General features: G+C 39.9%; 1 protein-coding gene across 1 annotated transcript in view; it reads right to left on the minus strand.

The window, feature by feature from the left end:
• Positions 1–19367, minus strand: part of hcn1 (hyperpolarization activated cyclic nucleotide-gated potassium channel 1) — a gene marked incomplete at both ends in the record, with an annotated part of 68295 nt that overhangs the window by 18386 nt on the left and 30542 nt on the right. The window contains 2 exons of the mRNA XM_080510125.1: positions 1450–1596; positions 7913–8131. Of these exons, the coding sequence (XP_080366251.1) occupies positions 1450–1596; positions 7913–8131 (366 nt within the window). The remainder of the gene's footprint in view (positions 1–1449; positions 1597–7912; positions 8132–19367) is intronic.

Here is a 19367-nt window from a genome sequence, read left to right on the forward strand (position 1 = left end):
ATATACCCCTCTGTGACAATAGAGGAAGCACCATTAGTTGCGCCTGACAAATTTAGCTGTGTCTAATTGATTTAATTAAAATTTATTATGTTTTCTTTTTTTTTTTATAGTGTCCCATTGCTTTTAGACTAATGTTATTTGAACTGAGGTTGGAGTAAGCAGGTTCCTTTGTAGTGCTGTTATTTTTTAAAGGAGGGATTTCAGAAGAGCAGAACACCTGAGACATTGTAACTTAAGAATGAAAGCAAGGCAGCGAGTAAATCTTGAGTGGATATGGCATGTAGCTGGGTTTTTTTACACGTTATTCTACAAATAAACAATACATTTTTCAAACAAGCTCCATTCTTTATGGTCCTGTTATTCTATGTTCTGTGATTGAACCTGCTTATTGTTTGGGAACAAGAGACTGATGAAACATGGCTGACACACCTTCAAGCCATTTCTCAAAAATGGCCAAGTGAGCTTTTTTAAGGTCTTGTTTTTTACGACAGTGACTCAGTTTGTTTCTACCTGAAACTGTCATGGGAATAGGTTTTGTCGTGCGACACTGGCTGCAGATTCCTGATTTTGCTCACTACACACACACACACACACACACACACACACACACACACACACACACACACACACACACACACACACACACACACACACACACACAGAAGTAAGCCTGTAGGATTTTCTGTCTTATAAGTTTAGTAGATTTAAATCCCTGTACCTTCTTTTGTGCGGGTGTGGGAGCGTGCAGCGGCTCCACGCACCGCAGCACTCCACTGTGCAAGGTGACTTAATGGGGCTACATGAGAGATGGTCGTGATTTCTACGCTTGCTTTGCTTTTTATTCCTCCACACTCTCAATATCCCTGTGCATAATTATCCGTGTAATGCGCTGATACCAGGAGGTCAGCCAAGAACTCAGAACTTGGTCTCTTACTTCACACTAAACTTCCTCACTGTGTGTGAAAGGTACACTTGCCGTGTTGCTTTGTACCTTTTAAACTTGTGAATATCGCAGATGACATTCTTAACTGTTCCACATCAGTGGGGGCTCTTATTATTTATCAAAGGTCAAAAGTGAGGCACAGGTGATCACTGAATATTTTCACATCTTGTTGCACGCTGTCTCCGGTTCACCCAGGATGTTGAGGAGAATCCATTTGCTCGACCTTGAAGGATGTGTTGGCAGGTGCTGATTTTTCAGTTTCAGCTACTACGCTTTCAGCATTGCCAAACGAAGAGTTGCTGCTCGCCTTCAAGGAATAAATACTTCAAAAACTAAAACTATGCGGCACGTACCTGTCAGGCACTTTTTAACGTTATTTCTCTTTTGTTCCAAAAATAAAATCAAAGCCCTCAACTGGGGAGTCTGAATATGTTTACATTACTTAGACAAAGCTTCTGAAAGATGTTGAAATGAAGTTGTGGGTCCAAAAGAAGACCATGTCTCACCTCTTTGAGCGGGTCGTTCAGTTCACTCAGGATGTTGTCCTCATCGAAGATCTTGCCTTGGTAGCGGTGTTCATAATAGTCGTGGATTTTCTGCCGCATGTCTGCTGGAAGCTTGTGGAAGGACATGTATTGCTCCACTTGTTTGTACTAGAGAGGGAGGAAGAGAAAGTAAATGGATCAGTTCAAACCAGGACATGTCCATTTTTTTGGTTTTCTTTTCACGCAATCTCACAATAAAGTGCAGAGGGAATGTACACCTTTGATAAACAGCAAAACACACACAAAACTGTGGAGAGTGCGTATTTGCGTCTGTATTGAGGACAAGCCGTGTTCTCACACAGTCACAGGGCCATGTCCTGGTTCTGTGCGAGGGAGAGGAAGAGCGAGGGAGGCAGGTGGTGAAGGGAAGTAGGAACAAGTACAGGCCCGGGGGTATGTCAGGCCAAGGTAGCAGTTCTGATTATCTCACCCATGCACGAAAGCAAGCCCTAATGGGCAACTGAGCTATGATCTAACAGGAACTAGCAAGTTATACCTGATAACCTGAAGAGATAGACGATGAACACAAACAGATTGCATAAGTGAGGTGGTAATTATTTTCATAATGTCCATGTAAGATTTTGTTGTGCTCATTTTATTTCAAGGATTTAAGTAATATGAATACATAATTGATTCATTCATCTTGTGTCCTTGCTTTATATAACCTGGGGTCGTGTCGGGATGGAACGGATTCACAGAGAAGCAGATTTGCTTGTACAGCAGCACAGTCATTTTAAAGTATTTTACAAAAGATCAAGAACTTTATCCCTTCTCCTACCACTTTATCAAATTCATGGGTCATTGAGGGCTGGAGCTGATCCCGGCTGACGGCTGGGTACAGGTCACCACTCCATCACAGGTCAAACACAGAGATAGACAGTCAGACACACTCACATTCACTTTTATGGAAAATTAGAGCCACAAAGTAACCTGAAATAAATGCTTGTTTTTGGAAACTGGAGTAGAGTACAGCTGAATCATAAATGATTTGACAAAGCAGCCTTTTGTTTTTTCATGCTTGGGTCTTTCAGTACAAACAAGAGAAGAAAGGTATTTTTAAGAATGAAACATTTATTTTCTTGCCATTGGTTTTAGCATTAAACTCACTAGTTATAATGCTCTCTTAATTTTTATTCACAGATTTGTATTCCATAGGTATTTAATATTGGCCTTTGAAAAACCTTTTTAATGGTTTTCTTTCACATTTTACATAAAAGCACTTTGATTTTCCATTTGCATTAGAGAACTGCTACATAAATGAGGATTATCATTATTATTTTTAACCTCACAAAGTGGAGTAACGGGGCTTGGGGACGTTTGTGTGCAGTTTCCATGTTGTCTCTGTGGTTTTCTCCTGGTACTCCGGTTTACTCCCACAATCAAAAAAATCTGGGTTTGTTAATTGGTGACTCTTAATTGCCTAAAGGTGAATGTGATTCTCTCTCTCTCTCTCGCTTGATATACGGGCAAACTGTCCAGTACTGTGCCTTTGCCTAGAATCAGCTGAAGTTCAGCCCACGGCAACCCTGATTTTGCTAAAGTGCTATAGAAGATGAATGTATTTAAAAAACGTTAGTTGAGTTCAAATGGATTGTCTGACTTCAATTGTCTTTTCCCCTTTAATTGCCTGGTTATCACATCTTGAAATCAAAATAAAGTTAAAAACCTCTGCCTGAATATAATATAACATCTATTTCCTGCGCTGATGATAAAATGATAATGATTATTATGATGATAATACATTTCATTTGGAAAATCAAAGGCATTTAGAGAACTTTAAGACATTTCTAAAGAACCTTGCATGAATGTGGCAGCGCTCGTGATGAATAAATTGAATGGTTGTGGCAAAAATCTATGATGACATCCTTACATTTTTTTATACAATAGTTTTCTGCTTCAAAAAACTAATTCTTATATTATGGTGTTAAGAGAAACATTGTATTTCCTCAGCAGCAAACTATGCAGGTGGTGAATAGTTTTACTGAACAGGCATTGCTTTATGGAAGATTTTCATGCAATGCAGCCGGTAACCAATGAAGATGAACACGTTGAACTACAGAAACAGAGAAATGTTTGCTTTACTTTGATCTGTTTCTTTTATTCTCAGTGTTTCCACAGGCAGGGTGGTGAAAACAATCTTCCCATTCTGTTCTCTGTTCTGACACCTGAAAACAAGCCGAGTCTCTCGCCGCCTCTGGTAATCATAGTAGAGCGAGGGGGTGAGAGCCAGCAGCAGCTGTGAGGTGGGCAGGCCCGGTCCCAGTAGCCGGCTCTTTGACCAGCATGATGCAAGCAGACCCACAAAAAAAGAGAATTTGTCAGCGAGAGAAAAAGACACTGGAGTCACAATGGCTCCTTCATTGATTCCTCTCCCAGCTGCGGGAAGGTGATAAGGGACCGAGGGTTTTGTTTGCGGGAAATTGATTTATTTCGAGTTCACACAGTAGAAGTTGAAGAGTGTCTGCAGCCTCTCTCTCGCAGGCCTTTTTAGCCCAGGTGGTCAAGCTGGGGCACCAAGTGACGCAAAGGTGGCATTTTGTGGCCTAAATTTCATGTCAAGCTTTTACAGCAACAAAATGACTCCATTGCATTTAAACACAACCCCTAATTTGTACTTCTGTTGGCAAATTATTGAGTTATATTTTAATGGAGCAATTTTTATCACTGCAACAGCATCATATGCTTATTTTTTGCCTTCGGCATTTTCCTTTCTCTATTTAAGAAACGGTTCAGAGTGGATTCAAAATTAACCCACTTCTCTTCTTGTTGATGTCCTATTGGGGTCATTTAGTTGATATAGTTCAGCATTGGAGTACATCCTTGTCTGCAAAATTAAATATTCCCATAGAATTATGTGTTTACCTACAGTATACATACTCTGTGTAATCAAATAAGACTCCTATTTTATCCGAGCGTCCTGCGATAAGAAGGACGATTTAAAAAGGGATAACAATTAGAGTGACAGGATAGAAATGTTTATGTTCTTCATATGACCTCAAATGGATTTTGATACAGCAGAAATTGATTTGCTACACACACGTGTCATCCAGAGGACGGTGGATTCAAATGCAATCGCATTTCTATCCCATAAGTGTGTAGGAAAATTAAATCAGGAGAAAATGTATCATAAATCTCAGTGGCACATCAGGGGAGTTAAGTTTATGAACCATTTTAGAAGAGAGTTCAAACAGTCGAGCCAGGTTTGCTGATTCACTGTGTTTTTCAGCACTAAACTAGCAGCTGCTGACTGTTGCCTAATCCCCTAATCTTCTGTCAAAAAAGCATATTGTGCAAAGTCTTAAACCATTCCTTTAAATTTGAAAGCTCATGTATCGCAAATGTCGAAAATACGAAAAAAGCAGCAAGTCTTCACATTTGGATGCACCCAAACCTCAATGTTTTCATGGGTCCCCAGGTGAGGGGACAGTTAGTGAATCCCTTTTCATTATGAATTCAACTTTTTCACCGTGGCTCTATCAACACAGCATTTCAAGGCGGAACAGTGGTTAAATTATATTTATACTAGAATCCAGACCTGGATGTGAAAAGTGTAAACAGTTTGAACATGTCAGTTCCTGAATGACACACGGTCAGTCTTTTATTATTTCTCTCTTTAAGTATTTAATTTTCTCTCGGTGGTAGAGAGGAAGATGGTATAATTTCTACTGGGATTACTAGGATTGACTAGGATGGACTGGATTAAATATGAAAAGATTAGAATCACAGCTAAGGTTGAGCATCTTAGAAGTAAAGCCAGAGAGTCCTGGCTGGGATGGCTACTAAGGAGAGACTGTGACTATATTGGACAAAGGATGTTGGAGCTGGGGAAACCAGGCAGGAGGAGAAGAGGAAAACTTCAAAGAAGATTAATGGATGTATGGAGATAGTTGGTGTAACAATAGAAGAAGTGGGATTGGGTGAGAGGGAAGCAGATGTTTTATTCCCAGATGTTATACCAGCCAATTAAAGTTTGAGTTCTTTTTCAATCACATAATTCAATTTCCTTTTCCTCATCAACACCTTGTCAAAACATCCTCTGCTCATAGATAATTGTAACCTCATATCCAGAGCCCTCTCTGCCCCTCCAGCTGTGGCAGTGATAGATGTAATGACTGGAGGCCCAGCACCCTGAAGCCATCCCTGCTGCTCCTCAGCCTGAGCCACTGATATGCACAGCCATGCAGCAAATCAGCCCGGCCTGAACTTGGCTGCACACTGGGGCTCTGTTACCATGAACATGGCATTCACAGGCCTCAGAGCTGTCAGTTTAATGCCCGCAGGGATATTGAGAGGATAAAATGGGATGTAGATTAAGCATATTTGCCGTGGAGCAGATGTACATCACACACTAGGACTAGAGGCATGTCGCGGTTTCAAACGGTGACTTCGAACGGCTCACTTGTTTGCTGTGGGCGACCTGCTGTCATTAACTGTTACACATCTGACTGTTTATGACCAATCATGTAATTACACTTTGGATAAGAAAACATTCAACCTTCTGGAGAGTATTGATGCAGATACTACCACAGTTTGGTAAGCTGAGCTTTGTTTGTGTGTCTGGACGCATCCATAACAGTCACAATGAAAAGTTTAAAGAGCTTTGCTAAACAGTTCTGCAGCAAAGGCTGTTTTCTCGACATGGGATTGACAATGAAAGCAGCCGGCAAGGTCAGGCCATCATGCATAAATTGAAAACAGCTAAATGCTTCCATAAACAAGGTGTAAATTAATGAACTGGTATTTTAGCATGTCCCGTTATAGCCAAGGTGACTCTGCTCCGATAAGAATTACAACAACAACCTCCCCCATGCAGGATAAATAATTTGTACTTCGTGTATCAGACTAGTGTTGCTTTTTTTGTGCATGTATGTGTGTGTGTATATGCCTCAATAAACACGATGGTTTTGCAATTCACCTTCCTTTTTTTTCGTTGCCAGATTTCATTTGCTGTTGAGATCAAACAATTCATCCGTTGACTGATTAATCACAGAATTATCATTTCAATCATCTTTCTGACAAACAAGCTCAACATTCACTGGTTCCACTTTGTCAACTGTGAGGATTTGTTTTTATTTGTTTTACATGAGGTTTCTAGAAATATTGCTTTCTGGTGATTAAACAAGAACAAATATTTCAGAAAAATATATCAAAAGTAAAACAGTTATATTCTTCTCTGTGCTCATCTTTCCAAATACAAAAATATCTAGATCCAAAATACCCAGTGGTTTTAAAAATGTTTTTTAAAAACCCTAACCCACTACATTTAGGTGTGTCTGTATTGCATGAGCCAGGAAAAAAAGCAACAATAGTATTGTCTTGACTATCTCTTGCAATACTGAATAACACTGATACAATTGCACATGTTTGCATTGTGGCAGCTTTAGAATGTTACACAACAAATGAAAGCCTTCCTCAAAATTGTAAACAATGTTACATAACTTATACATGTTTAATCTTTATCTAAGTATGGCAAAATCTGGCAAATGTTTAAGCTGTAACGAAGGTTGTGGGTGTAAACAAGAGGAAACGGTCATTAATAATTCCCAGTAATCGGCCTAGACTCATTGTCCTGGCAAAATGTGAAATACTACTCATTTAACCAACCATTTATATCTGAATATTCTATATGTGCTCTTTTTAAATCTGTGTGTCCAAGCTTACATCATTTTTGTTACCACATAAGTTAAAGGTCAGCTCCTCATTTTAATCACAAACATGTTTCGTGGTGCATTCAGATATATCACAGAGGACTCTAATCTCCTGCTTTATAATGTGCGTGTACGTCAAATTCTGCCGCATGATCACGGGCAAAGTTTGGGAGTTTAACTCGGCTTCTTGCGTGCCAACACAAAGCATAGCCGGGTGTTCTGGGAATTGTCCAGGCCCCTCAGCGGGATTACAGATGGTGGCTCGTTTGAAATACTGGATAATCATCCTTCATGTGAAAAAAATAAAAAAAACATGTAATGATGTAAGAGTGACTGAAATGAAAGGAAAGAATAAAACAGCATGCAGACAATAAGGTGGCTGGTCGTGACATCAACCTCGTCAACCTTTGGTGAGCTTCCTCAGGGAGGGGGGCGAGGGGGGAGAGAAAATCCTCTTTCCTAGTCATCGCTCCGGATACTCTGATCTGTGAGAGTTCAACCCACAGGTCCACAGAGCCTCTGAGAGAGGACCTAATTTATTTAAGGCTAGCTTCAATGAGCAGGACTTTGTACAGTGAGAAAGAACAAACCCTTGAAATGAATACGTCCCACTGCTAATTAGCATTACTCACTTTGAAACAACAATCCATTAATAATTTGTACATCATACCTTGGATTTTTCTTTTGTGAAGGGGTGACTAAATATATCACAAAAAATATCAACAGCTCAAGTTCATTGTTAAATATTTTTACTTGTCCCACTTTGAGAGTCTTACCTTTTCTTGGTACTGTCTGCGTGAGGAGTCCAGCGACTGGATTAGAGCTGTCGCGTGGCCCACAAACATAGCGTAGCACGTGGCGCCTACGATCATGCTCAGCATAGTGATCCACAGGTCAGACATGCTGACGGGTGCCCTGGCGCCGTACCCGATGCACAGCATGTGGCTCATGGCTTTGAAGAGGGCGTACGAGTACTGCTTACCCCAAGAAACGTTCTGTAGAGGCGGAACAGGAGAAAGGAAAGGGAGAGACAGAGAGGGGTTGGGGGGGAGTTACTGCAAGGCAAGGTGTGGAGGGAAGGCTCTCCAGCAGGCAGGATGGAAAGACAGGCTTTCCTTTGATGGATCACTGAACCTCAACCAAACATTCAGCCGGCGTCCTCGTCATGCCTCAGAGCCTAATGCTCTCACTGAGTGACTGAACTTTCTACCTTTTTTCTTTCCCTCTCTGCTCTCCATCTGCCTGGACCTGCTCCATTCATTTCTCTGGTAACCAAAGCAGTTCACATTTGCAGTTTGCTCAAATGGACAAAAAGAAACAACAGACACTTGCGATATTTACAGAAGTCATCGTTTCCCATTAAGCCCAGAGCATCTTTTATCAGTGAGAAGAGCACAGCGCTCTCTGTGGTACACTGTTGCTCTCTAAGTGACTGGTTTCAGGGGGTGAGAGCCGTTCCTTTAATCGTGAATAGTTTGTGTTCTCTTAGCAGAGTAAGATTATCCTGTTTGATTTCATATACACAGCAATAACTCAAGTTTGGAGGCTCAGTTATGCGTCCAGCAGGGTTTATGAGCAGACATTTTGATGTTGACTCATCATTATTCAAGCACAGTTGTTTGAAGAGAATCTGATCGGTCGATGCCGACTGGGAAATAAGAAGACAGAGCCAAACAGCAGCGAACCTAAGTTCACCTCTGAACAGGATCACATTCAACATTACTTTTTTCCAAAACTGATGTATTATGCAACATAAATAGATTATGACAAGACATGCCCGGGGGCATTCATACATTAAATGACTTTTTTTTCCACTACCCCTGGTGGTCAAGTCAGATTTATGAATTCTTTCTGCAGATTTACAGGGTTCATCCTGCTTGTGGTCGATATTGGATCTAAAGAAAACATCCTACACAAAACCTCAGGGGATGAACAGGCGCTATATCTTTCTTAGACTGACCCCAGGGTGCTCATCTTATTGTGGTGCAACATCTGAAACTCTGAAATAGTCACAGCAAGGCAAGCAAGGATTTGAAATGTAAGCATTTGAACCTTCCTTTTGAACCCTTGTTTCTCTTACTTGTACTTTAATATCTGTACCATCCATTTCGAGTGACACAGCCCAAAGGATTGAGTGAGTATCACGAGTATTTGAAGGGCTTCACAAGTTGAAATTTCTAATGAATTAATTTCACATCTTGGCTTTAAGGCATTTTCTTTTTCACATTTTATTGAAGGCATGTCCATTAGAAATGTCATTAAGAGTCACTTCCCACAGATTTTTTTAAGTCTTTCATTTGTCCAAACTAGAAAAAAAGTTAATGCCTCACACAAATGAAATAGCTGTAAAAAAATTTTAAACAAATTTCTCAAACTATACGGTTGGTTTGAGTAAAGTAAACAAATCAGGCTTTTTGTAATGGCACTAAACCTGGAATATAAACCAACAACAAAATGCTTTTACTTTTACCAGATAACATCTCAATACAAAAGGCTTTTCCAGTTGCATTTCAGATTTTCTACATTTTTAGGCGACTTATATTGGTCTCAGCTGTAGCCATGTCTGAGAGTCAGAGCCGCAGGATTTAGGCTCCTCATTAATACAGTATATGTCAAATATGAAAGTGTGTCTTTTCCCAAGGGATGTACAAAAACTGTAGTCAGAAACGGAGAGAGGCCATTGAGGCTCTATCTGTGAATCCCGGTAAGCTCCTAACTGGAGACAAATGCGACAGCTCCGCAGTACGAGTCCCGTCACCAAAGCCAAGTTGCTGACTCCTCCACTGGCTCCACCTTCTGCAAAGAAGAAGTTCTGAGGAAGTACTCCCTCCAGAATACCTCTCACACCCACAACAGAATAGCCCATGAAAGATATATGAAACCTCCAGAAAATACAGTTAATCTCTGTCTTTTCCATCGGCGGGCATAGTTCCACGTGATTACAGAGCCAATCCCGTCATGTCCGTTGTATCTCATTTTGTCATGCCATTTCCCGTTCTGCATGACTCCATGCTGTTCATCAGCTGGCATTTACTAAATGAGTAAATTTACAGCTAATCATTTGCCTTGGATGACTCATCAATTCACATCTCCATCCTGATTAGCTGTTTGTTCCAGAGACTGATTAGAAGATTTGTAATGATTACACTTGCCAGTTTAATGGACAAATGAAGTCCAGTACAAAGAGATAGCAAGTTCCGATTAAAAAAGAGAAGTGTAGAGAGCCAACAACCTCTATGGTAAACATCACAGTTGTCATTACCATAAACATTGTCTAAAATATCAAAAAGCCACTGTTCAATTCATGCAGCTGTGGCATACTATCTATTTACACGCAGACAATCTACTGCATGTAACAGAAATGATGAAACACCATGTGTGAGATCAGGAGCTTTACATGTCATTTCACATGCGTGTGACTGAGGAGGTGGGCGGCTGTTTACTGAGCAACACCACACAGTGTTTGTGTTGACATTTTTCAAAGCATGAGGGAGCAGAGAAATCTAGTTTTGCCAGATGTTATCACATAAACTGGAGTGACTCACCTCACCTTGTGCCATTTGCCTCTGCACGTGTTTGGTGCACACAGATAAACTGATCCAGCAGGAAATGCCTGCGGGGCATCGCGGTGTGGGTCAAAAAACGGCTCGGAGATCTACATCAGAGTGTGTTTCAGTGTTCAGATGTCATTTCATAATCTGATGTTTGTTTATATTTAGAACATGTGAGGCAGGAGCTACACTGGGGGAAGATTTTGATGCAGATTTCAGAATGAATTGCTAAAGAATATCAGAAATCCAAATGTCTGTGCAAAGTGGTACAGTTAAACTGTAAATGCATCAATGTAGTTTGGATATGGTGAGTGATTGATGCAGTACTATGAAAAATATCTTGCTTTTATCAAACTGGACATTGATTTTATAGTTGTAACTTAGCAGAAACAGATGAGGCAATTCATGTGGTATCCATGTATTCCTTCGATGCTCAGTGTTGGAACATTCTGCGAAAACTGCACATATAAATCTAACACGCAGAAGTGGCACTGAGCGTATCACTGACTTTATCTCGTGGCTTCACTTGCAGGTATAGTAATGATGGCAAACTCACATGTGTCTTCTTCAAGTGTCGGGAAAGAAAAAAATATCTTTCTGTTTAAACATCTATCCATATTCCTGGGTTTTAGGATTACAGACTTTACATTAAATTTACATCAAACCAGATTTTCTAAAAGAATTCCAGCTGTTTTCTTAAATCTCTGTGACTCCTATAGCATAGCAGGAGAGGTTTTATATGACAATATGACTACAAAGCAATGCTGCTGACACAGCCTGTTGTAGAGGATTACTATGAGATATGTGAGCAGGGGGCAAAATTGCAGCAGGAACGGATCCATGATTTCTTCTGAGCAATACAATGTTTCTGCAGTTTAACACCACTTGAAATGCAATTATTATATTTCGCAAAACTTTTAAAAGCAGCAGCTTCATGTGGCAGGGAGATAATCATTGTTTATGAATTAGCATTGCTGTAATAATATTCATGCACATTATCAGAAGTCTGCAATAAACAAAAATGTGAGATATGGAAGAAAAAGCAGAGCTGAAGTGAGTTTGTTACACTTCCATTCTTTACTTTACTGTTATCCTGGATTTGGATGTTAGCCGCTGCTACAGTATGTGACTCACAATACTTGGACAATGTAAAATGATTACAGCCAGCACTAATTCTAAGCACTGCCTGGACATGCATTGTGTCTGTTTATAGTAGCAATCACAGCACAGGTAGAAATGTGAATTAAAGTGGACAAAAAAGTGATGAGAGCCTGACAACCAGGCAGTCTGGAATACTGCCTGGTTGTTAGGGTTGTTACATGTCGTGAAAGCTTTCTGTGAGCAGAGTGAGTCATTGCTGGATTGACGCATTTCTCCCATAAAGTTCCCGGTTCCAGTATAGTTTCTCTGTTGCCTACAATCCCCTGGATTTTAATACATGTGGTTAACGCACGCAGATGTATTCAATTTATCCAGCTTTTTTCTCCCGTCCACAAATATAATTAAGCAATGGATGAGGTAAAATAAGTCACATCAGAGGCTAAATATCCATCTTTCAGCAGCTCCCCAGCAGAGCAAATCATAACTCACACAATTCATTACAATTCAAATTAAAACAAGTCCCATTCCACACTAGTGTGAAAATAACAGCAATTTTAAAAGTTTGTCTAATTTGAGTGAGCCATGTGTTTGAGAGAACGCCTGTACAGCTAACAACTCTCCATCATTTTCGAAGTGTTAGTCGAAAAATCGTGTCTCTGACAGCTCCCTCACTCAAGATGTGACTGGTTATGTGACCGAGAAGGCTATGGTGGATGATTCACCAGTGTTGAGTGTCACCCAGAGGCGGTGGTTGTTGTTGGTACTGACGAACTATGAGACGAACAGGATGCAAAGCACCTCTCTAAAAAAAGCACAAAAAAATGAAACACGACCTCTCAACAACACTCGTACTCGTAATCTCTCAAATCTGACTTATTTCTCATGTGTATTCAGATGATTCATTCGCTTTACTTGTTTCTTTGCAGCATAAATTAAATGTGAGATTTGGCATGTACGAATTATATTTTATTATTGAGTCAGTGCTAGATTTCATATTCAGCCCCAAGAAGTTTTTTTTTTTTTAATTTACATTTATGTTTTTCACTGAATCCTCTCCTTCTGTACCTATAGTCATATCTAGAAAGAAAGTAGCTGAATGAGCAAAACATCCACATTAACTGATGACTTTAATTACTCAGTCATATAAATCTCTAAAACCCGACAAGCTGTCCCTGCATGGGAAAAAAAAAAAGTGATGCACAATATTCATTTTTTTCCAATTACATAATCAAACTACAAGCTGTTCTTCCTGGGAGTGCACAGAAGGCACAGCAGTGTTTGAACACAAGTGAGGAAGTTGGGGGTTTGCAGGCATGCATGGCCACTAAACTGAAAGCTGGCAAGAGGAGGCCTTACCTCTGTGTGTGTTCATGCTTACCATCTACAGCAGTCCCAAGCAAGGACACGTGGTTTTTACTGTTTTCTCCTCATAAGATTAAAGCAAGCAGCATTAGAAGTACCAATGTTTTAGTTCAATTTAGTTCCTTTATCATCAGCTGTACTAACAAAAAAATTGGCATAGCAACTCTTTGGTGTTTAAAAACAAACATAAAAACAGATATAAACTGTGTGTGTGTGGCTTCCTCAAACAGAAAACATGCACTTGAGCATGCACACTCCTTTTAAACGTTTAAAGGACACCACTAAATTTACATTTAGCAAAATACAAAAAACAGAAAATTAACAACCCCCCACTCCCTCCCAGACAACTGCTATTTTGTTTATTTGAATCATTCCTTATTATCGTCTCTTGACTGGTTATTATTAGCTCTTGTTGTTGGTGTGGTTATCCTATGCAGTCTTGTGCCTCATGAATATCCACAACAACTTTACATAGATAAAGCAATAAGTTTTAGGGCTGTAAATGAAAGCTTGATCCCTTCGCAGTTCTTAAAATTACTAAAGCACCAAGTACAAGCCTCAGCTCATCTCTGAAAGGTTCAGCGGAAAATCTCTTTTTCAAGTGTCCTGCAAAAACCTCTGAAAACCGACGATAGAGAGATTAAACCCTCCTACTATCACACAAGACCCGGCTTAAACATAACACACAATAGTTTTAATTAACCGAAGGAAGGCTACTCTGCACCAAACAACAAACCAAGAAAACCACAAAAGAATTACAGAGGAAGCATTACATTGTACTGACAGCAGTGCATTCCTGTTGAGGGAAGTGCCATGTGAAAAAGGACAGACAAAAAGTCTGATTAATTCATAAACTCTGGCCTGAGCCCTGCTCTTGGAAGTGACTCATTCAGGGGGGCTGGGATGAAATAAATGGAAATGTAGTGGGTGGGCCAAGGATAAAAGAAGCAAGGAAGGGTGACTGATGCTAAAGGAAGACAATGGCGAGTCTGGTCTTTTTTTCTGTTATAGAGTGTGTCTACCTACAGTATCTGTTCGCCTCTAATCATCTCTGTGACATAAATACTCGGCAGGATCCTGCTCAGTTGCCTCTCTCCTAATGTGATCCTGGCTGAGAACAGCAATCACACATTCATTAAAACACACATGCTCCTAAACACATGTCTTCATGTGCTACATGTAGACAAATGCAGCAGCCAATCACTCACTGACCTGAGCCAACACAGTGATAGCAGCATTATCTCGTCCAGTGATTAAGTAAATGCAGCCTCTAAAGAGTAAGAAGCTACTCTCAGGCCATTAGTCAAGAAGATAACAGCCCTACACCCTGTACTGCACCACTCAGCAGTATCTGCAGTCCTCGTTGGCCTCACTCTTCTCCTCACAGCTGGAGACACAAAGTACAGAGACAACAGCGGAACAAAAATGTGGCGCAATCCAAATTTAAAGCCATCACTCTTAGAGTGGACACAACTCCATCGTGCAACATGCAAAAGGCAACATTCCACTGACCACCTCTTTTCCGACGGGTCAGAGGAACGCGCAGTGTATTTATACAATTCAGCAAGCACAAGAAATTATATCTTATCAAGATTTCTTTTATGTGCGTGTGCGTGTGTGAGCTTATGAATGCTAATGCATTGTGATGGTGTGAGAAGAGGGATCCCACATGTGGGTTGGGCTTATCACTTTGGATTTGCCAGACCGGAGTGAGCACACAGGCCTCGAACACTGCAGAGATCCACAGGGAGGACTCCCAAAATTGCTCATTCTAGCACATCATAGTCAGTAACACTATGCTCGCTGGTCTGAACTAATCCTCTACAGTGCCTTATGCTTTTAGTCACTTATGCATTTTTTTTCTACTTCCAATATGTCTCCTGTATAGAACTTGAAGGAACTGTATTATTTGCAGTCATTATTTAGCATTTTGTGAAAACGAGCGTCTGCATATTTTAGTTTGATGAATGCTGTGAGTCATCACGAAAACAGGGAGAAATTAGCACAAAAACCACAGGAAATTTGCATGAAAATAATTACTGTAATAATGATGCACTTCCATTGTTCTGAATGTCTGCTCCGTTTCAGAGATGGCTCCGTTGGCTGATATCAAAAAGTAAGAACACCCCAAGGAAGATGACCTTTGTTGACATTTTTCACCCATCAGACATCTGATCCCAAGCAAAACCCTGGCTTTCCATTCATGTGACATTATAACACAAGTGCCACTTGAAATTAACATCAAGCTTGTGTATGATTTACATTTATCTTCATGGTTAGATCAACTAAATAATGTTAGAAAGATATTTTTTTCAATTAGATTCATACAGATATCTATGAGATGTAATGCCATCAAACCAAAAGTAAGAAAACCTTAAAATATGAACCATTCTATATTTTAGTAAAGTACACATGTACACTTATTCTGGAAGGATCAGGCATTTGATAGTTCAAATATGTCTGACTTTGGGTGTTGCTACTTCTCCACATCACTGTGCATACTGGTGCAAACAGCTCTACTGGACTCATGTCTGTTCACCTGTCTATAGTATGAAGAAATAACACAAATTAAACAGTTTCTCCCCCAATATGGTCACAATCATCAATGACCAGTGAATTTCAAGAATCCATTTTTAGTGTTTTCTTCACTCATTTTACCTGTAAGCCAAACAGTGAGACCTCATCAAAACACATGTATGATCTTAAGTCCAGTTAAGAGAATTTTTACTTTTTTTTTTTTTTTAAAGAGGATGCTGTACACAACTACCAACACTCCTTTGGTTCAAACACCTGCTACTCATTAATGAATTTAAAGAGACCTGATTGATAATACATTTTGTTTATCTAATGAAATAATGATGCACAACATGGCACATGAAAGTAGCATCGAGAGTTTTAGCCGACTGCTTCTCTCAAGCATAACCTGCATGTTCATAAAATCTCTGAGAATGTCCAGCGTGGCGATTCTTATTTAACAGTAAAAGAGACGTGACAGGTGAGATTCAAAATGGTCCATTTAGTGTCCTGTGCTGACAGCCCCTGTTAGCCTGCACATACAGACAAGCAGTCGCAGTCAGGACACATCTATGGAAACATGATTCCTCTGTGAGGACATCAGAGACATCTCAGTATTGTTGTTTCTATAAGGGATCTGTTTAATTGTCATTTTAACGAGAGTTTAGATGAGTCATCGTCATCAACAGCGCACATTTCAGCCTTTGTTTGCAGTGTGCAGCCATGGCTCAAGCTTTCCACGGTGGAAATGATCGTGCCACACAGGGGGCTGCAAATTAACCTTTTACACCACTTCCCTTTCATATTGATTTGCATACAAGAAAGGAAATGTTTCCGATTCACTGTAAACAAGAGCAGCAGTCGTGCAGTACAAATACAAGGAGCGGTTCATAATTTAGTTTCATTAGCTGCAAGTAAATATGGATGAGTGACGGTGATCAAAGTCAGATTCAAAAAATCTGGGTTGGTCTAATTTTGCGCAGATCGCTAACCAGTTAGTAAACGTAAACTATGATGGTATGTGATGAATTAAATGATGCAAATTTGTGAGGCGCAAACAGAGATGGATAATGTCTGTTTTGGATGAATAACACATGTTCGCTGGTATTGAACTCACTCAGGCAACTCATTGCCTCCAAGCAAAAATAAGAGTGGAATGCGAAGTTGTGATGATGAAGAAGGCTGACATTTGCACTTCGGGCCTGATGCCTCTGAGCAGTCAGTGTTCATGCGGAGTTCAGGGATGTTTGTTGCAGAGAGGGAGACGGCCATGTCGAAGACTTCTCCAGGCAAGTATTTACTATCCGTGTGACCCCGGGAGGCTTGCACACACTTCCACACTATCACATCACTACGAGAGGAGCAACCACAGTCCGCTTGACCCTGAATTAAGAAAAAGAAAGGGAGGAATACAAATACAGTAAAACATATCTAAAAAAATATATATATAACCTGAGGTAGATGGAAAAAACCAACAAGCAGAAGCTGTGTTCATAGGGAACACCACAGTTGCCCTACAATACAATGCAAAAAACATTCACTTATTTACTGAAATTGAATAGGAGAACTCACAATGTCTTAAATGTTCCTTTTTCACAGCAAAAAAAATCAATAATCAGCAATGTTATGCTGCTAAAACTGCCACAAACTGTGAAAGCATACTGTAGACTCCTCCAGACATCTGATGTCTTTGTGAGTTTTTAGTTATTGTCAAACGCAAATTCTTCCACTCATTCATTCTTTTGTGGACACATCAATTACTACAAGGTCCCAGTTTCATACCAGTTTCATTCCGTTAACCTATCTCTGGTCATAATGTAATGGCTGAACCTGGATAGAGCAACTTATGTGCTGCCCGGTGTTAATATGCAAACACAAACCAATGTAACCGACTCAAACGCAAATTGGAAAACAAATGTACTTCAGTTTTTGTTGTGAACATTAAATCTCGCTAAAGAAAAGCTAAACCAGACACGTGGAACATTTGAGAATGAACAGAATGTGTGTGTGCCAATGTAACTGCTTCTGTCTGATCTGTCCCCCAATAACAATCACATTAAATGTCTTCCCATATATTTTTTTGTGAATACTGTGAGCTGGCGTAGAGGAAATTGCCACATGGAGTGTTTAAATGCTGTAATTAAAAATAAGCAGTTTAACAGCATCACTGTTTTAATAATCTACATGAATTCACAGTTTCTGCATATTTATACCACGGTGGAGCTCACTGTAGATACAGCCGCTCGCCAACAAGCTGAATCTCATTTTTTACGCAACAGACTCAGATTTTAGTGCTTTTTTTTCCTATTGTGATTAATAATCGTGTTCTAATGATAGCTCACAGAGAAGAGCTGTCACAGCATCACAGTCAGCTTCACGCTGGGTGGCAGCGGACGAAACTGTTACTGTGCTTGATTTGTAGTATTTCAGCAAGTTCTGCAATTTACAAAGTGATAACCACAAAAAAGAAAAAAAATGGAGCTGTGCATAAATTACACATGTAGAAAGGGAAAATAGTACTGATACTGAAAACAAAGGCACATTTTCTGGAATAGATATCCAAAGTAGCTGTACTTTCCTCGACTATTTATTTCTTTTTATGGCATCTCTCAAGTTTCTCTTTGTCATTTTAGTACAACACCTACTTTAAGACTACCAGATCAAAATGATCAACTTACAAAAATATAATTAAATAGAATATTTTTGGATTCAAACAACATTGATAACACAAATGTGGGCTGTTTTCCTAAACTAATTTACAGTTAGTGTCTTTTTAAAGTCATAAATTGCAAACAAGGCATCCTCTATCAATAATACATGTGGATTCAACCTGTGTGACACCGAGAAAATTTGTAAACATTAGGCATAGACGCCCTGTAGAAATACTTCTGCATTGTTTCCGTGTGACATCACATGATCAACCACACAGCTTGTTCAACAATAATCGTGGAGCACAACAATGAATTACTTCATAAAATTGCAACAGCCTGTATGTTAGCCTGAGACACGTTTCTGTTTTCCACCCGCACTGCGTGTCGATCACGGTCAACGTACCAAGCACCCCGCTTCAGTTTGTCTTCCTTTTTAAGTATTCCTAAGTGTTTTCTTGTCCCATTGCATGTCTTTCCATGGTCAACAATAACACTTGGAAAACATGATCCTCTGGTGTATTCATCAGTGTGCAGCTGATGGAAGAAGGACAAGACGGAGACTTGACCGCGGATAGAAGGCATATATCGGATGTCACGTTCGTGACAAGGAGAACCAGGAGCGGCATGGCAGAAAGCTCAGGCCCCATAAGTGTCCTTAGAAATGTTTGAGGAGAAGCAGCTGGAGAAAATTACTTTCACGGGGCAATTTCTTTTACTTTGAGAGCCTCTAGTAATGTAAACTAACTTTTTCTTGAGTGAACTAATTGAAGCAGTACTTTAGACACTTTGACTTCGTTTGTACCTTGACTTAGGTGAAGAATATGTGTACTATTTCAACCTCTGCATATTAATACAGCTTTCATCGGGGTGAAATACTTTTGAGGTTTCCCTTTCGCTACTTGTTTTTTAGTGTCACCACCAGTACTTTTTACACTAGTTGTCCTTCCTGCTGCAAACGTTGATACCCACACTGAAGGTCAAGACTAATCTAATTGGTCTTTAATATATTTACTTTTAAATGGCTTCATTCTTATGCTGCAATGTATATTTCT

Source organism: Blennius ocellaris (assembly GCF_963422515.1).
Source record: "Blennius ocellaris genome assembly, chromosome: 15".
Classification (NCBI taxonomy): domain Eukaryota; kingdom Metazoa; phylum Chordata; class Actinopteri; order Blenniiformes; family Blenniidae; genus Blennius; species Blennius ocellaris.